Here is a 17500-nt window from a genome sequence, read left to right on the forward strand (position 1 = left end):
TACAATTGGGCGGAAGGTGGGGTACACCCTGGACAAGTCGCCACTTCATCACAGGGCCAACACATATAGACAGACAACATTCACACACCAGGGACCATTTAGTGTTGCCAATCAACCTATCCCCAGGTGCATGTCTTTGGAGGTGGGAGGGGCCTATCCCCAGGTGCATGTCTTTGGAAGTGGGAGGAAGCCGGAGTACCCGGAGGGAACCCACGCATTCACGGGGAGAACATGCAAACTCCACACAGAAAGATCCTCAGCCTGGAATTGAACCCAGGACTGCAGGACCTTCGTATTGTGAGGCAGACGCACTAACCCCTCTGCCACCGTGAAGCCATATATATATATATATATATACATATATATATATATATATATATATATATATAAATAAAAAATACATTAACAATACATTTTTTTCCATAAGCTGCAAAATAATTTTACAGTCACCAGAATTTTACAGTAAAAGCAGTGGGTTTTTTACAGAATATTAAAAAAAAAGGAATAAATGGAACGCAATAGAAAAATAATACCGCTTTATTAGCAGTAAAATTCAAGCAACAAAGCTGCCTTTTTTTTTTTTTTAACCATAAAATCTTGTTTATGTTTTTTTGTTTGTTTTTCAATGTTTTAGTGTTTTACTGTATATGAAAAAAAAAAAAAACAGTAGCAAAGTTGATTTTATGGTAAAACACTCAGTTGGTGAAATTTAACCGTAAAATCTATTGTCAATTCGACAGTCTACAATTTCATTGATCATTTTTTTGAAATCACAAGTCAAGCGGATGTTTAAGTACAGTATTTACATGATCATATAATATTTAGATTTTGATAACATTGAATATTAAAAGATATGCAATTGCCTGCAGTACATTTCTAATGTCAAAAGGGAAAGAACAAATAAATTTAGTAAGAAAAGATGAAGCATTTTATTAAGACATATTATTTCCAGGCTTTGGCGGCCCACATCAAATAATGTGGCGGCTAAACTGATTTCCATCGTATCTCCACTCACATATTGTTCATTTCCCAGATAACAGTGAATCCATAATATGGAGTAAAATGCAGATTAAACACGGCACACAGACAAATATACCCCATACAGTGGAACCTCAATTTACAAACTTAATTGGTTCTTGAACATGTTTCGCCGACCAAACCCTTGTCAAATGTGAGAGATTTCCCCACAACACACGAAGTATACATGAATCATTAGTTCTAGACATGAATAATTAGTTCTAGCCTCGACAAAAGTCCCTATTTTGTATTATTATTTGTATCGATACCGTCGATCATAATATTTTATTAGAACGTATCAAAACATGAATTGGTATGTCAGACTTAGCCCTGTCTTGGTTTAACTCTTATCTTACTGATAGGATGCAGTGCGTCTCCCATAACAATGTGACCCCGGACTACGTTAAGGTAACGTGTGGAGTTCCCCAGGGTTCGGTCCTTGGCCCTGCACTCTTCAGCATCTACATGCTGCCGCTAGGTGACATCATACGCAAATACGGTATTATCTTTCACTGTTATGCTGATGACACCCAACTCTACATGCCCCTAAAGCTGACCAACACGCCGGATTGTAGTCAGCTGGAGGCGTGTCTTAATGAAATTAAACAATGGATGTCCGCTAACTTTTTGCAACTCAACGCCAAAAAAACGGAAATGCTGATTATCGGTCCTGCTAGACACCGAACTCTATTTAATAATACAACTCTAACATTTGACAACCAAACAATTAAACAAGGCGACACGGTAAAGAATCTGGGTATTATCTTCGACCCAACTCTCTCCTTTGAGGCACACATTAAAAGCGTTACTAAAACGGCCTTCTTTCATCTCCGTAACATCGCTAAAATTCGCTCCATTCTGTCCACTAAAGACGCTGAGATCATTATCCATGCGTTTGTTACGTCTCGCCTCGACTACTGTAACGTATTATTTTCGGGTCTCCCCATGTCTAGCATTAAAAGATTACAGTTGGTACAAAATGCGGCTGCTAGACTTTTGACAAGAACAAGAAAGTTTGATCACATTACGCCTGTACTGTATATACCTTTATATACATATATACATACATATATACCTGTACTGGCTCACCTGCACTGGCTTCCTGTGCACTTAAGATGTGACTTTAAGGTTTTACTACTTACGTATAAAATACTACACGGTCTAGCTCCATCTTATCTTGCCGATTGTATTGTACCATATGTCCCGGCAAGAAATCTGCGTTCAAAGGACTCCGGCTTATTAGTGATTCCCAAAGCCCAAAAAAGTCTGCGGGCTATAGAGCATTTTCCGTTCGGGCTCCAGTACTTTGGAATACCCTCCCGGTAACAGTTCGCGATGCCACCTCAGTAGAAGCATTTAAGTCTCACCTTAAAACTCATTTGTATACTCTGGCCTTTAAATAGACTCCCTTTTTAGACCAGTTGATCTGCCGTTTCTTTTCTTTTTCTTCTATGTCCCACTCTCCCGTGTGGAGGGGGTCCGGTCCGATCCGGTGGCCATGTACTGCTCGCCTGTGTATCGGCTGGGGACATCTCTGCGCTGCTGGTCCGCCTACGCTTGGGATGGTTTCCTGCTGGCTCCGCTGTGAACGGGACTCTCGCTGCTGTGTTGGATCCGCTTTGGACTGGACTCTCGCGACTGTGTTGTATCCATTGTGGATTGAACTTTCACAGTATCATGTTAGACCCGCTCGACATCCATTGCTTTCCTCCTCTCTAAGGTTCTCATAGTCATCATTGTCACCGATGTCCCACTGGGTGTGAGTTTTCCTTGCCCTTATGTGGGCCTACCGAGGATGTCGTGGTGGTTTGTGCAGCCCTTTGAGACACTAGTGATTTAGGGCTATATAAGTAAACATTGATTGATTGATTGATTGATTGATTGATTATAAAGGGCACACTTTGTAGACACTACAATGTTTATAAGTTGTGTATATGCATCAAAATAACACAAGAAGTGAGTAATGATTCAATGATGTATTTTCTTAGGAAACATCACACAAAGAACAACCAGCTTAAGCATCAAAGAAAGCATCCGCGCACACACAAAGTTTCTTTGGTGCTCACCTAAAATGTGACCAAACATGTTGCTACAATGAAAAAGAAAAAAACAATGTTTTACCGTACTCTGCGTCTTTGAACATTTGTTGAACAATCTGGAAGAAGCAAACAATCACAGCCTCACCTTGAAGCCATGGCTAACTGGCTTAGAAAATAAAATAAAAAAAGGCTAAACACTGCAGACCTTTAACATTCTTGAATTGAATGACCAAGTTGTCAGCAATTATACACCAAACTTTTATAATGTTTCAATTGTTGCCAAGTTAAGCACTGTGAAAAGTAACAATAGCAAAGCACGAAGAGGCTTCTTCACATTTTCACCCTCATGCATAACATTTTAAAATAAACCTTATGTGAAAATGTCATGGAAAAAAATATTTGATGCATTTTTAGCAATAGTCATGAATTGATTAACATGGACCCCGAGTTAAACAAGTTGAAAAAATTATTGGGGTGTTACCATTTAGTGGTCAATTGTACGGAATATGTACTGTACTGTGCAATCTACTAATAAAAGTATCAATCAATCCATCAATCAGTCGTGACCACATGTGTGCCGTAAGAGCAGTTTGCTAAAGTACACCACCTGGAAATGGCTCGAATACTCCAGAAATCTGTGTTTAACCTCCTGGCTTTTGGTATTTTGGTTTAGGCTCTTTCATGATCACTTTCACCAAAAAATATAATAATAACAATAATGTGTTAAAACTGGTGATGAGGGCAGTTTTCCAGGGAGCCCAAGTGAGCCTATATTATATTTATATATATATTTATATATATATATATATATATATATATATTCTGTATAAACGTGTATATATACATATATATATACACACACACACACAAATGTATATATAAACACATATATATTCATACATATATATATATTATTACTTCGGTACTCGTCTTGTTCCGTATATTGTACAGTATTTGTATTTTGTACTTCTATAGTGTTTTGTATATTGTACAGAATTGCTTATTTAAGTCTCACCTTAAAACTCATCTGTATACTCTAGCCTTTAAATAGACCTCCGTTTTAGACCAGTTGATCTGCCGCTTCTTTTCTTTCTCCTATGTCCCCCCCTCCCTTGTGGAGGGGGTCCGGTCCGATGACCATGGATGAAGTACTGGCTGTCCAGAGTCGAGACCCAGGATGGACCGCTCGTCGGGACCCAGGATGGACCGCTCGCCTGTATCGGTTGGAGACATCTCTACGCTGCTGATCCGCTTGAGATGGTTTCCTGTGGACAGGACTCTCGCTGCTGTCTTGGAGCCACTATGGATTGAACTTTCACAGTATCATGTTAGACCCGCTCGACATCCATTGCTTTCGGTCCACTAGAGGGGGGGGGGGTTGCCCACATCTGAGGTCCTCTCCAAGGTTTCTCATAGTCAGCATTGTCACTGGCGTCCCACTGGATGTGAATTCTCCCTGCCCACTGGGTGTGAGTTTTCCTTGCCCTTTTGTGGGTTCTTCCGAGGATGTTGTAGTCGTAATGATTTGTGCAGTCCTTTGAGACATTTGTGATTTGGGGCTATATAAATAAACATTGATTGATTGATTGATTGATTGATTATTATTTTTATTGGATAGTAGTTTGTTTATTTCAATTGTTAGTTTTTCCTTTATTACCTCTTATGTCATTTATTTCACCCCATATTTGTTCCCACTACCGCACCTTAAGTTGGAGTCTTTAATCTCGTTATATGCAAATATAATGACAATAAAGTTCATTCTATTCTATATGAATGTGTATATATATATTCATATATATATATATATATATATACATGTATGTATAAATGAGATGTGAGGAAATGCAAAAAATGTACACCTCATCTTCTGTTGTTATTTTTTTTTTTTACAAGTTTATTTTCTGAAAGGATCACTTACTTGTGAAATGAGGGCACAGTGGCACCAAATGAAAGGAAACAGGCTTTTAGACCTAATTGACACAGTGTCCGCAATAAACATTACAGCAGCTTTTGTTGTGCGTTCGGTGCTGAAATGAAGCCTTTATGGGCCGTGCTCCCGTGAAGCTGCTAATTGCAAGAAAGGCTGGCTGAGTGCAGAACTTTTCACTGGTTTTGCGCACCTTTCTGTCGCCAAGGTGTCTCATGTGAAGCCTTTCTTTAAAGGAGTGAAAGCAGGCATTTACAGGATCCTTTAAAAGTCAATGATATATTGTGGCTTAGGGAGTAATATGACACATCCATGAGCGCTGCAGCTAAGTCAAGTGGCCGCCACCAGGCCCCCCCCCCGCCTGGGCACATGACGACCATCATTAAACCCGCAGAAAAGAGGCAGGAAGAGTTGCTTTTGTATTCACTAAATACTGTTTCTTCATCCCCGGGGAATTGGGAAACCCTTATCATTGAAATATAGCAGTGCAGCCACAATCTGGAGATAGCATTGAGCGCGGGGAATCCAAGTGGGACAGCTTAGTGAAAATAAAAACAGAGCGCCGTGCAGCGAGCTCAGCTTCTCCAGAGATAATGGAGAGTGTCGCTTTATCCCAGGACGGCACACGGCGGCTCAAAGTGAAAGGGGAGCGGGAGGCGTCTTTAAGAAGAAACCCACTTACCTGAAGATGTGTGCAGGCTGCAAACCCAGCACAATACACTCATTGTTCACACACTTTGTCTCGGCCACAACTTAGAGGGGGACTGAGCTCCTGCCATGTGTGAGTATTGTTGTCATTAGAACGGGATTGCCTCTTACCTATTTTAGTTAAAGGGCTGGAAAAGAGCTGCTGCAGAAGTTTGTTCTCCGATGTTCTCAGCACCACCACGATGTCTGCAGGGAGGGTGTCTCGGTTCTTCTCCAGGAAGCCGGCCACGCAGTACATCACCTGGACAATGTTGACATTCCGTCACTTGGAGATCGCACACACAATAGTACTGCACTTTCAAAGAGCTGGAATACCACGTACTCAAGGGCCCACCATCACATACATTTACTTTTCAAGTGTAAAGTAAATGTATGTATTTATGTTATTCACGTGTGAATAATGCTGTATAATAGACTGTATTTGTTATTCACATGTGAATAATGCTGTATAATAGACTGTATTTATAATATTCATATGTGAATAATCCTGTATAATAGACTGTATTTATATTTTTCACATGTAAATAATGCTGTATAACAGACTGTCTTTGTATTATTCAAGTGTGAATAATGCTGTATAATAGACTGTATTTATAATATTCATATGTGAATAATGCTGTATAATACTGTTTATAATATTCACATGTGAATAATGCTGTATAACAGACTGTCTTTGTATTATTCAAGTGTGAATAATGCTGTATAATAGACTGTATTTATAATATTCATATGTGAATAATCCTGTATAATAGACTATCTATAATATTCACATGTGAATAATACTGTATAATAGACTGTATTTATATTTTTCACATGTAAATAATGCTGTATAACAGACTGTCTTTGTATTATTCAAGTGTGAATAATGCTGTATAATAGACTGTATTTATAATATTCATATGTGAATAATGCTGTATAATACTGTTTATAATATTCACATGTGAATAATGCTGTATAACAGACTGTCTTTGTATTATTCAAGTGTGAATAATGCTGTATAATAGACTGTATTTATAATATTCATATGTGAATAATGCTGTATAATACTGTTTATAATATTCACATGTGAATAATGCTGTATAATAGACTGTATTTATAATATTCACATGTGAATAATGCTGCATAATAGACTGTATTTATATTTTTCACATGTGAATAATGCTGTATAACAGACTGTATTTATATTATTCAAGTGTGAATAATGCTGTATAATACTGTATTTATAATATTCACATGTGAATAATGCTGTATAATAGACTGTATTTATATTTTTCACATGTAAATAATGCTGTATAACAGACCGTATTTATATTATTAAAGTGTGAATAATGCTGTATAATACTGTATTTATAATATTCATATGTGAATAATGCTGTATAATACTGTTTATATTATTCACATGTGAATAATGCTGCATAATAGACTGTATTTATATTTTTCACATGTGAATAATGCTGCATAATAGACTGTATTTATATTTTTCACATGTAAATAATGCTGTATAATAGACTGTATTTATATTTTTCACATGTGAATAATGCTGTATAATAGACTGTATTTATAATATTCATATGTGAATAATGCTGTATAATAGACTGTATTTATATTATTCACATGTAAAAAATACTTTTCCCCCCCAGGAATCAATTGATTGATTGATTGATTGATTATTAGTGCACCTCCTGAGGGTTAAGTCTCCCCCCGTCTTCACAACTAGTGGTGTCTCTGTTTTTAATGTTAATCGAAGGTCTTTGAATGCACCACAGTTACATTTAACAAGATACAAAAGTGAAACTTGTATATAACTTTCTCCTGTGCTGCCAAATATTGATTTATTATATTTCTATCTTTCTTCAATCACCTCATCCATGTTCCAAATTGCTAAATGCTGTGTGTGTGCTTAAATATGAGCTTTGATATAAACTATGACATTCTTTTATTTCTTTGTTTTGTCTTAAGTTTTATTTACCCAGGAACATCACATTGAGATTAAGAATCTGTATTTCAAGAGAGTCCTGCACATCATACATATTTTCAACAGGTGTACTGTAGTTTTCTTCATTTGGTTCAAGAAGCCTGATTATTTCACTTTCACTGGTACATGTATTTTATGTTTACATTCCTGACGTTGTTTTTATAACTTACATATTAAAATGACAGGAAAGAAAATTCCATTTTACAAAAGCCCAGGGGCCCCCATGTGTCTGGGGCCACGATGCAGCATCCCACTTACTCTTCTACTTTGATGCTCCTGGCCACAGGCTCAATAGAAAAAGAGAAATTCATTATGATAATGAAACCTATAAAGATAATGTTCTAGAGCAGGGATCAGCAACCTTTTTGAAAGCAAGAGCTACTTCTTGGGTACTGATTCATGCCAAGGGCTACCAGTTTGATACACACTTCAATAAATTGCCAGAAATAGCCAATTTGTTCAATTTACCTTTAACTCTATGTTATTATTAATAATTAATGATATTTATCTTTGTGGAAACACTGACCATCTTAGTGATTTCTCACAATAAATATATATAGAAACAGACAAATATATATATATATATATATATATATATATATATATATATATATATATATATATATATATATATATATATATATATATAAAGGGTATTTCTGACTGTCATTCCATTGTAAATTTTTTTCCTTCTACGGAAGGTTTTTTGTAGAGAATAAATGATGAAAAAACACTTAATTGAACGGTTTAAAAGAGGAGAAAACAGGGAAAAAATTAATATTACATTTTGAAACATAGTTTATCTTCAATTTCGACTCTTTAAAATTCTAAATTGTACCGAAAAAAGAAGAGAAAAACTAGCTAATTCGAATCTTTTTGAAAAAAAAAAAATAATAATTTATGGAAAATCATTAGTAATTTTTCCTGATTAAGATTAATTTTAGAATTTTGATGAGATGTTTTAAATAGGTTAAAATCCAATCTGCACTTTGTTAGAACATATAACAAATTGGACCAAGCTATATTTCTAACAAAGACGAATCATTATTTCTTCTAGATTTTCCAGAACAAAAAATGTTAAAGGAATTCAATAGACTTTGAAATAAGATTTAAATTTGATTTTACAGATTTTCTGGATTTGCCGGAATAATTTTAAAAATTTTAATCATAATAAGTTTGAAGAAATATTTCACAAATATTCTTCGTCGGAAAAACAGAAGCTAAAATGAAAAATTAAATTAAAATGTATTTATTATTCTTATTATTACTTGAACATTGATTTAAATTGTCTGGAAAGAAGAGGAAGGAACTTAAAAGGTAAAAAGGTATATGTGTTTAAAAATCCCAAAATCATTTTTAAGGTTGTATTTTTTCTCTAAAATTGTCTTTCTGAAAGTTATAAGAAGCAAAGTAAAAAAAAAAATAATAATAATTTATTTAAACCAAGTTTTCAAATTCTATTTGAGTTTTGTCTCTCTTAGAAATAAAAATGTCGAGCAAAGCGAGACCAGCTTGCTGGTAAATAAATATCATTTAAAAAATAGAGGCAGCTCACTGGTAAGTGCTGCTATTTGAGCTATTTTTAGAACAGGCCAGCGGGCGCCTCATCTGGTCCTTACGGGCGACCTGGTGCCCGCGTTGGTGACCCCTGTTTTACATTATTCTTCAACATTCTTAAAGGTCATACAAGCGTAAAAAAACAACTTAACCACTGTAAAACATAAGGTAAACAAACTGGACCTGCTTAAATGTGACACCTTGCGCCTGATTTACTCAAGCTTTGCTTGTACTAAAACATGTGCAAACCTGATAGCACCCGCTAAGTAAAATGTCATCTGTTAAAGGGGCTGTTTGCAACATTTACACAGAGGGCGCCAATATCATACATTGGACACGCCCTCTTACAGCTTCTCCTACAAAATGACGTAATTACCTACGTACGTAACACCTGCAAACACATTAGCTTTAGGAGTTGTCTGCAGTCCAAAGTCAACAACAACAGGTGTGTGTCCATGAGAGACAAGGAGGGACTTTGTTGTGTCCTTCGGGAGAGTCTCCAAGCCAGGGAAACAATCCAAGTTAGAATGTTTTGTATTTCACTCTAAATTGTCTATGACTGGTCCTCAAAATTCATCCTGTGGGGGCAGACAATCTGATGTCATCAAATCACAAGAGTGTCCACAGTTCTTCCTGCATCCTCCCATCATTTTGGGGCATCGACTGACTAGTGACTGCACGACACTAGAGACTTCATGATTATTTGCAAAACAAAAATAAGTTTCTCAGTGTGAAGATGAAATATCTTGTCTTTGCAGTCTATTCAATTTAATATAAGCTGAAAAGGATTTGTTGTATTTCTTTTTATTTCCCATTTACACAAGGTGACTACTTGACTGCTTTTGGCTTTTGTAAGTGTGCTGCTGGTTCAACACCTGGCACACAGGACCCGGATAACATGAATGTGCAAATATGTGCTGTAAAAGCCCCGTATGCAGGCAACATCCTCATTTAAATAAGGCAACCTGCACCACTTTTCACCTGCACAAAGTGAACACCGCAAGAACGCCGCACTATGCAATCATTTTAGCACAATTCCTAACTTTTTACGATAGAAGCAAAGGAGCTGTATAAGATGGTTGAAACTGGGCTGAAAGGTTTAAAGATTGTGATGCAGAGATGATTGGATACCTTTCCCGCAAAGTGTAAAATCCCAAAGGAGAGCTCGAATCGTTTTGGTATCCAAAAGTATTTGCAGCGGAGGTTGTCTTCAAACTTGTCTGTAAAGAAGCAGCAGAGGTTGAGAGGAGGAAAAGGAGCCCTGACTGTTTGAGGTGCGGCAGCAGGCTCACCCACTAAAGTTTGGTCCGTGGCCTGCGGGAAGCGGCTCTCCTCGTCCAGCAGGGACAGCAGGCCCATGGGCTTCTGCAGGAACATGTCCAGGATGGGCCTGTTGTCCTCGTACTCCACCAGGCTGGCATCCACTCCCTCGCTCTGGTATTCCATCTAATCAGAGTCACACAATTTGGAACAATCTCGTTAACGAGTTCGCCAAATGACCCAATTAAAGCAATATTATTCCTGCAAGTTTCTAATCAGGCAAGCCGTGTGTTTGTGTAGTTACAGCAGAATGGAGTCTTTCACTGAATGCATAACATGGCTCTGAACTAACAAATAGGGCCACTTACTAATTCATAATTTATAACCCAGTGTCCTATCATAATATTGCATCTATTTAATTTTAGATCAAAAGTTGCTTTAAATATATATTTGAACTAATAAAGTGTAACCAATTGCTCTAAATCCCCCTCATGTATAAATCATAACCTCAGTGAGTGTGGACAATAATATTAAATACCGAATCCCTCTTGTGCTGAGGCCTAAAACCTTCAAGTCTTTGTTGAAGACAAACTTTTTACGTGAAAATATGTCAACAGTGCAAAATATAACTTTTGGCGTCGCCAAGGGATGAATACTGGGACTAAAATTGTTCAATCTTTATTTAAACCACATTTACAAAGAACTTAAAGGCCTACTGAAATGAGATGTTCTTATTTAAACGGGGATAGCAGCTCCATTCTATGCGTCATACTTCATCATTTCGCCATATTGCCATATTTTTGCTGAAAGGATTTAGTAGAGAACATCCACGATAAAGTTCGCAACTTTTGGTCGCTAATAAAAAAGCCTTGCCTGTACCGGAAGTAGCAGACGATGTGCGCGTGACGTCACGGGTTGTGGAGAATCCTCACATCTGAACATTGTTTACAATCATGGCCACCAGCAGCCAGAGCGATTCGGACCAAGAAAGCGACGATTTCCCAATTCATTTGACCGAGGATGAAAGATTCGTGGATGAGGAAAGTGAGAGTGAAGGACTATAAAAAAAATAAAAAATAAAAAAAATGTACAAAATAAAAAAAAGACAGGGCAGTGGGAGCGATTCAGATGTTATTAGACACATTTACTAAGATAATTCTGGAAAATCCCTTATCTGCTTATAAATAAATAAATAATGGGTTGTACTTGTATAGCGCTTTTCTACCTTCAAGGTACTCAAAGCGCTTTGAAACTACTTCCACATTTACCCAATCACACACACATTCACACACTGATGGAGGGAGCTGCCATGCAGGCGCCAACCAGCACCCATCAGGAGCAAGGGTGAAGTGTCTTGCTCAGGACACAACGGACGTGACGAGGTTGGTTCTAGGTGGGATTTGAACCAGTGACCCTCGGGTTGCGCACGGCCACTCTTCCACTGCGCCACGCCGTCCCTACTATCTGTATACCTATATATCTAGTACTATCTATATATCTAGGTCCAGAGTATATAAAGTCACCAAAAACGAATGGACAATGAAGGTGAAGGCAAAGAGTGAGGAGTATCCTGACCAGATATCTAAATCCCGAGATTGATTAGTGTAAAATGTTCTTTGTCACATTGTGTTACTAGTGTTTTAGTGAGATTATATAGTCGTACCTGAAAGTTGGAGGGGTGTGGCCACAGGTGTGGTGACCACCAGTGTCACTGAGGGAAGCCACGTTTCTCGACGAGGCGAAACGAAGGCAGCCGTTGGGCCGGGCTGACCTTTTTGTCCCCCTCCTCTACGGTGGAAGCATCACATGTTCGGGGGCGGCCGGTCGGAGAAGGCAAGAGAGTCCACAGCTGCCTATTTGACAGGTGCACGAGGAACGACGCAAGCTCCGCTCATGTCTACGGTATGAGCCGACTTATTACCACAATTTTCTCACCGAAACCTTGCCGGTTGACATGTGGTAGGGAACCATGTTCGCTTGACCGCTCTGTTCCATAGTAAAGCTTCACCTTCGGGAATGTAAACAAGGAAACACCGGCTGTGTTTGTGTTGCTAAAGGCAGCTGCAATACACCGCTTACCATACTACATCATTCTTCTTTGACGTCTCCATTATTAACTGAACAAATTGCAAAAGATTCAGAAACACAGATGTCCAGAATACTGTGGAATTATGCGATTAAGGTAGACTACTTATAGCTGTGATCGGGCTGGAACAAAATGTCCGCTACAACCCGAGACGTCTCGTGCACGCGTCATCATACTGACGTTTTCAACAAGATACTTTGCGCGAAATTTAAAATTGCAATTTAGTAAACTAAAGCGGGCGTATTGGCATGTGTTGCAATGTTAATATTTCATCATTGATATATAAACTATCAGACTGCGTGGTCGCTAGTAGTGGCTTTCAGTAGGCCTTTAAAGTTAGTAAAACTTGCAGATGACACCACATAATTTTGTTCAGGAGAGAACACACAGAAGATAGTGCAAATAATAACAGAAGAAATGAATACATTAAAGAGATGAATCTCAGTAAAACTAAAATAATGATTTTAAGGAAAAGTAGAAGCAAATGTCAAATACAAATAAATGGAGTAAACATTGAATGAGTACAAGACAACACATTTTTGGGTGTAATTATAGATGATGGGGCGGTATAGCTCGGTTGGAAGAGCGGCCGTGTCAGCAACTTGAGGGTTGCAGGTTCGATTCCCGCTTCCGCCATCCTAGTCACTGCCGTTGTGTCCTTGGGCAAGACACTTTACCCACCTGCTCCCAGTGCCACCCACACTGGTTTAAAAATGTAACTTAGATATTGGGTTTCACTATGTAAAGCGCTTTGAGTCGCTAGAGAAAAGCGCTATATAAATATAATTCATTTCATTTCATGATAAAATGAACTGGAAATCTAATATTAAAAATATAAAACATAAGGTGGCAAGAAATTGTTCAACAATGAATAAAGGAAAATATGTTCTGGACCCTAACCAAAAAGGTTGGAGTGCCATCTCCGGGTTGGGGAGGAGACCCTGCCCCAAGTGGAGGAGTTCAAGTACCTAGGAGTCTTGTTCACGAGTGGGGGAAGAGTGGATCGTGAGATCGACAGGCGGATCGGTGCGGCGTCTTCAGTAATGCGGACGTTGTATCGATCCGTTGTGGTGAAGAAGGAGCTGAGCCGGAAGGCAAAGCTCTCAATTTACCGGTCGATCTACGTTCCCATCCTCACCTATGGTCATGAGATTTGGGTCATGACCGAAAGGATAAGATCACGGGTACAAGCGGCCGAAATGAGTTTCCAGGTCTCTCCCTTAGAGATAGGGTGAGAAGCTCTGCCATCCGGTAGGAACTCAAAGTAAAGCCGCTGCTCCTCCACATGGAGAGGAGCCAGATGAGGTGGTTCGGGCATCTGGTCAGGATGCCACCCGAACGCCTCCCTAGGGAGGTGTTTAGGGCACGTCCAGCTGGTAGGAGGCCACGGGGAAGACCCAGGACACGTTGGGAAGACTATGTCTCCCGGCTGGCCTGGGAACGCCTCGGGATCCCCCGGGAAGAGCTAGACGAAGTGGCTGGAGATAGGGAAGTCTGGGCTTCCCTGCTTAGGCTGCTGCCCCCGCGACCCGACCTCGGATAAGCGGAAGATGATGGATGGATGGATGGATGGATGTTCTGGACCAAAAGTCACTTCATGTTCACTACTGCTCACTTGTGTTACATATCTGACTTATTGTGTAGAAATATGGAAAATAACTACTAAAGTACACTTCATTCACTAACGGTGTTACAAAATAGATTAGTTATAATAATACATCATGTTGGATATAGAGAACATACAAACCCTAAATTAATTCAATCAAAAATAATTGGAATTCAATGATTTGGTGCATTTGAAAACAACTAAAATGATGCACAAAGCAAACTATAACCTGCTAGCCAAGAATGTACACCCATTCTTCTCAACAACAAAGGAAACATAAACTTAGAGAAAAAGTTCATTTAAAACATTTGTATGCACGTACAACACTTCAAACATTTAGTATGTGGAATTAAATGATTGAATGCAGTAAGCAAAGAAGTCTAAGAGTACTAATATGATCCACTTTGAGGAAGTGTTCAGACTACAAGTGTTTACAAAGTACAAGGAAGAAGAATTATAATAAATGTCTTGAACTTATTGAAAAGATATATAATTCATCTCATTATGTGAATCATAAGTGACTTAGCTCTTTGTGAAGAGAATGTTGTGTTATAATTCATTGATGTAAAGTGTGTACAAATTGAGAAGAGGAAGTGCTAATATGTGCTAGTAACTGCTGGGAAGGAGGAAGATGGTAGCATTGAATAAGTATTTATTTGTCGTACTCCTTCTTGGACATGTAAGGAAAAACATGAATACATTTGTATAATATGTGATGTAACATATTTAAACTTTATACATGTTAAAATAAACTTAACCTATATAGTTTGGCCTGATCAGTGAAATAATGATGTAATTATGTGCATAATGCAAACCTCTAACCTCATTTTCACATCTGATACAGCAACTGAATTGTCAATTAATATATAGTTCTTGTCTTAGTTTAGTGTGTTCATATGTTGCTTTGTTCTACAGCGAATGAAATAGGTCACATGTCGCTTATCAATCAATCAATCAATGTTTATTTATATAGCCCCAAATCACAAATGTCTCAAAGGACTGCACAAATCATTACGACTACAACATCCTCGGAAGAACCCACAAAAGGGCAAGGAAAACTCACACCCAGTGGGCAGGGAGAATTCACATTCAGTGGGACGCCAGTGACAATGCTGACTATGAGAAACCTTGGAGAGGACCTCAGATGTGGGCAACCCCCCCCCCTCTAGGGGACCGAAAGCAATGGATGTCGAGCGGGTCCAACATGATACTGTGAAAGTTCAATCCATAGTGGCTCCAAGACAGCAGCGAGAGTCCCGTCCACAGGAAACCATCACAAGCGGATCAGCAGCGTAGAGATGTCCCCAACCGATACATTATTATTATTATTCTATGTAATTAAAATAAATTGGCATTTTCCGCCTTCAGAGCACATAAAAATAGACTGGGGATAATATGGTCTCAGCCAAAAAGCAAATAAAGATGTACCCTTGGATCAACGATGTTTAATTTATACATATAGGTATTTATGGATGTATGTATAATTTATAAATATAAGTGTGTGTGTGCGTATATATGGACATAAACATATACAGTATATATATGTATATATACAAATATACATACATACATACATATATATACACACATACATATATATACATATTCAGTATATACATACATACACACACACACACACATATATATATATATATATATATACACATATATATATATATCTATATATATATTCCATTGTTTTTATGGATGGATGGTATTACATTATTTCATAGAACTGCTAGAATTGATTGTACTACATTCCATGTTATTGTTTTTATACCATATTTATTATATAGGTGTGTTATTCTTTTCAAAAGGCACGTTACATGTTGATATTGTACTGTTTGGTGGGGTCCAGTAAATGGTAAATGGATTATACTTATATAGTACTTTTCTACCTTCAAGGTACTCAAAGCGCTTTGACACTACTACCACATTTACCCATTCACACACACATTCACACACTGATGGTGCAAGGCCCTAACCAGCACCCATCAGGAGCAATGGTGAAGTGTCTTGCTGAAGGACACAACAGACTGGGGATCGAACCAGGAACCATCAGGTTGCTGGCACGGCCGCTCTACCAACCAAGTCACCAAATGAATGGATTTCGATTCATTTCAACGGAAGACGTGGATTTGAGTTTTGGAACTGACGAAGCTGGTCCAAACTCACCTGTTCCAGGGCAAAAATATGCTGGTTGAAGTAGAACTGGATCTGCTCATTTGCAATGTTGATGCACAATTGTTCAAAGGAGTTCTTCTTGAAGTTTTCGAAGCCAAAGATGTCCAGGATTCCCACGTTCATGCTGCTCTCCGCGGCGCTTCAAAGCAAAGGAAAAAAGCGGGACAAACAAACACATTAGAACAGCGCCAGCAAATCCCAGCAGCCATTTAAAGTCATTAAACTTTCATGACAATCCAACTTCAACCCAAATAATGTTTTGACAGCTGCTGAGAAGCCATGAATATTGTCTTAAAATGTTTTGCCGTGTGTGTATTGATCCGACCTTAACTTAATACTCAATATCAGTAGCAGCTTTAAGTTCTACCGTCCGTGTATCGTGAGTGAAGTGCACGAAGAAATAACTCCTAAAGTGCATGAAGAAATAACTCCTACAGTGCATGAAGAAATAACTCATAGAGTGCATGAAGAAATAACCCCTAAAGTGCATGAAGAAATAACTCCTAAAGTGCATGAAGGAATAACTCCTAAAGTGCATGAAGAAATAACTCCTAAAGTGTATGAAGAAATAACTCCTACAGTGCATGAAGAAATAACTCATAGAGTGCATGAAGAAATAACTCCTAAAGTGCATGAAGAATAAGTCCTAAAGTGCTTGAAGAAATAACTCCTAAAGTGCATGAAGAAATAACTCCTAAAGTGCATGAAGAAATAACTCCTAAAGTGCATGAAGAAATAACTCCTACAGTGCATGAAGAAATCACTCCTAAAGCGCATGAAAAAATAACTCCTAAAGTGCATGAAGAAATAACTCCTACAGTGCATGAAGAAATAACTCCTAAAGTGCATGAAGAAATAACTCCTAAAGCGCATGAAGAAATAACTCATAGAGTGCATGAAGAAATAACTCCTAAAGTGCATGATGAAATAACTGCTATAGTGCATGAAGAAATAACTCCTAAAGTGCATGAAGAAATAACTCATAGAGTGCATGAAGAAATAACTCCTAAAGTGCATGATGAAATAACTCCTATAGTGCATGAAGAAATAACTCCTAAAGTGCATGAAGAATAACTCCTAAAGTGCATGAAGAAATAACTCCTAAAGTGCATGAAGAATAACTCCTAAAGTGCATGAAGAA

General features: G+C 38.1%; 1 protein-coding gene across 1 annotated transcript in view; it reads right to left on the reverse strand.

The window, feature by feature from the left end:
• The window catches only part of myo3b (myosin IIIB), a 327297-nt gene that overhangs the window by 211842 nt on the left and 97955 nt on the right, over positions 1–17500 (reverse strand). Inside the window, 4 exon segments of the mRNA XM_061880054.1 lie at positions 5803–5932; positions 10355–10443; positions 10516–10669; positions 16351–16498. Of these exon segments, the coding sequence (XP_061736038.1) occupies positions 5803–5932; positions 10355–10443; positions 10516–10669; positions 16351–16498 (521 nt within the window).

This window comes from Nerophis ophidion, linkage group LG19 (genome assembly GCF_033978795.1).
Source record: "Nerophis ophidion isolate RoL-2023_Sa linkage group LG19, RoL_Noph_v1.0, whole genome shotgun sequence".
NCBI lineage: Eukaryota > Metazoa > Chordata > Actinopteri > Syngnathiformes > Syngnathidae > Nerophis > Nerophis ophidion.